The sequence below is a fragment of the Helobdella robusta genome (assembly GCF_000326865.2).
Source record: "Helobdella robusta unplaced genomic scaffold HELROscaffold_28, whole genome shotgun sequence".
In the NCBI taxonomy this organism is placed as follows: domain Eukaryota; kingdom Metazoa; phylum Annelida; class Clitellata; order Rhynchobdellida; family Glossiphoniidae; genus Helobdella; species Helobdella robusta.
The window spans coordinates 1426637-1429729 of record NW_008704435.1 but is presented as its reverse complement, the minus strand read 5'-3'; the positions used below and the strand labels follow the sequence as shown (position 1 = coordinate 1429729).

General features: G+C 34.5%; 1 protein-coding gene across 1 annotated transcript; it reads left to right on the top strand.

The window, feature by feature from the left end:
• Positions 1-403: 403 nt before the first annotated feature.
• Positions 404-2804, top strand: HELRODRAFT_80714 (hypothetical protein; the record flags this gene model as incomplete). The annotated part of the gene is made up of 5 exons (XM_009020556.1): positions 404-511; positions 968-1113; positions 1469-1572; positions 2097-2227; positions 2634-2804. 5 exons carry the CDS (start codon positions 404-406, stop codon positions 2802-2804), a joined length of 660 nt encoding a protein of 219 aa, XP_009018804.1.
• Between the last annotated feature and the right edge of the window lie 289 nt (positions 2805-3093).

The following is a 3093-nucleotide window of genomic DNA, read 5'->3' as shown; positions in this document are numbered from 1 at the left end:
TTTTCAACGCAAACCATTAAATAAACACTCACCACCACCACCACAACCACTACCATCACCTCCACCACCACAACCACCACCACAATGACTTGACATGACTCCCATCGTAGCGAACTACCCTTCTTGACCAAGACATCGGCAGCGGAGAGATTGGAACAAGCCAGACTCGCACGCAAGAAGCAGCTGGAATCGTACCGCATCTTCGACGGACAGGCAGCGCCAGCCAAACAAAACAGCAAAGTTTTTTCTGCCAGCAAACGCACGAGAAATGTTAAATTTGGTCAGCGAATAAAACTCTTCGAAGCCGTTACCCGGAATGATTTGGATGAAAGTTCGTATACTCCTGCTTCAGTGTCTGATCGTGTTTTCAATAAAAGTATATAAACAGTGTTAAATGCTTTTCATGGCTACAAGAGTTTGTTTTATTCATTTGAAAACAGTTGAGTCATTGCTAAAAAGCGGAGTTGATCCGAACCAAGGCAACGATGATGGCGTGACGCCACTGCATCAGGTTTTCCGCTTTAAATGAAATTCTGTTTTTTATTACCACCACCTTATAACACAAAAGAAAATTTTGTTCAACATCTTCAAATGCCTTTCTTGGCTTTTCACGCTTTTCATTAACGTGATCTCTGCAGAGCAAATTATTTTTGGTTACACACATTGGCCAGTGTCTAAGTTATAATAATTGCCAGCTGTTCTAATTGTTCTGTTCTGCTGTAATTTTTTTATCTGAGTGTTCACGAAAAATTTTTTTAATGTTTATGTTTAAATGTTCGCATTGGCAATGGATTTTATCTCAGTTTGCATACCATAAAATGAATGATTGAAATACTCATCTGATTAAAATGAAAGTCATCAAGCATTCATTTTTAGGAACCTCGATTCATTAGGCATATTTTACACGTTGAACCTGAATTTAACTTGTGACTGTGGATGAATTTCGAAAATGTTTGTCACGTTGCAGTGTTGCATAGACAACTTGAAGTTGGCTGCGGAACTGCTGCTGAAGTACAAAGCGAAGGTCAACATCAGGGACAAGGAACTGTGGACTCCGCTGCATGTCGCTGCAACCTGCGGACACGTCGAAATCATTAAAATTCTCATCGAAAAGTTATTTCATGAATATTTTAAGAATTTCTTTTAAAGTTTTCTTCTGAATACTCTAAAATTTTTTTTTGAAAACTTTATTAAAGCACGCCTAATTTTGCATATAAACCTTTTTGTCACTGTTTTAGAACATTTGAACCACACGGAAACGGTGTTAAAAACAATTTAACCTTACAATGATTAATAATAAAACCAGGGAGACCAAAAGTTGCAGAATTTGTGGTCTTCTATAGTAGCAACAATGTAAATAGTACAACTTTGTAGAAGATAGCTAAAATTTTGAACCAATAAAGTCTCTAAAGCAAGACTAACATGATCAAATTAAACATTCTTTTACAATCATCTGAACAACTTGAAGGGGGGCAGACTTGCTGGCTGTGAATGTTGACGGCAACATGCCATATGACATCTGCGAGCAAGAGGAGAGTCTGACCATCCTTGAGACTAGCATGTTCCAGAGAGGTCAGTTGATTTCATCTCATAAACTTGACGTCATCATCTGATAAAGTTCGAAAATTGACGTCATCATCTTATAGATTTGATATTATCATCTTCTGATAAAGTTGCGTCTGCTTCAACAATTTGCTAATTAGTGAATCAAATCTAATTTCTCATTCAGTTGCGTTGATTATATTTTTGAAATTTTATGCGCGGAATTGAAGTAATAGATAATAAACACATAATATACATTTAGTAATCTCAAACTTAGTTGCCAACGTGTCCGACTAGATTATTTATTTATAAAAAAAAGTTTAATTCAGGTTTAAATTAATAAAAACGAATCATACAAAACCATAAAAAATGTGAATACCGATATATGATAACATTCACAAAGCAATGTTGAATATGTAAAAGTAGACTTCAAATAAAATTCATTTTGTTTAAAAAATTCATCATTTTTTAAACAGTTCAATTTTCGTACAACTCACCAATTCATAGCAAAACAAGAACGAACCTTCGAAATAATCTCAAAATAACTTCCGAAGGTGTAACCCAGGACCAGATTGACTCGACTCGATCGACGCGTGAAAACGAGATGATCAAGGAGATCGAAGCAGCAGTCGCTGCCAACAACAACAAGCTGCCCAAGTACCTCGGTCCCAATGGGGAGACTTTGGTTAGCTGTGTATATATGAATAATAAATATTCATACCGTTATTAATAAATACAAATACTTAAATTATAAATATATATATATCAATAACAGGTGCATGTATTTGTGTATGTATGTATGCGTGTATGTATGCTTGTATGTATTAATATGTATATGTATGTATGTATGTATATATGTATGTAGGTATGTATGTATGAATGTATGTATGTATGTATGTATGTATGTATGTATGTATGTATGAATGTATGTATGTAGGTATGTATGTATGTATGTATGTATGTATGTATGTATGTATGTATGTATGTATGTATGTATGTATGTATGTATGTTTGTATGTGTGTATGTATGTGTGTATGTATGTGTGTGTATTGGGTGTAAACTAATTTATACTGTCTTTTCTACCTTTCAGTTGCACGTAAGCGTGAGTTTCGGCTACCTCCGACTTACTGAAATGCTCCTGAGGTACCGTATTAAAGTTAACGCTGCAGACAGCGACAAGTGGCAAGCCATTCACTGCGCAACATTCTGGGGACAGGTTTATTATTTATTCGTTGGTGATGTTTTCTTTGAAATTATTTGAATGGAAACCATTAATGCTTGTTTGAAATCATAATTGCAATCAAAAGTACCGACCTGTTTTTGCTACTGTAATTGTAGTTATTTAATTATTTTGACTTTTGTTTTACAATTTAGGACCAATAGAAAATAGCATTAACACAAACTGGATTCTTCTTTATTTCAATTTATTTTTGGTTGTTGGTTATTTATTTATTGTTATCATAATTGTAATCGAAAATGGTTGCAATCGAAATTTTCCATTTGCTTCAAATTTCACGAGTAAATGATTGATTTTAGCGAGAACTGCAGTT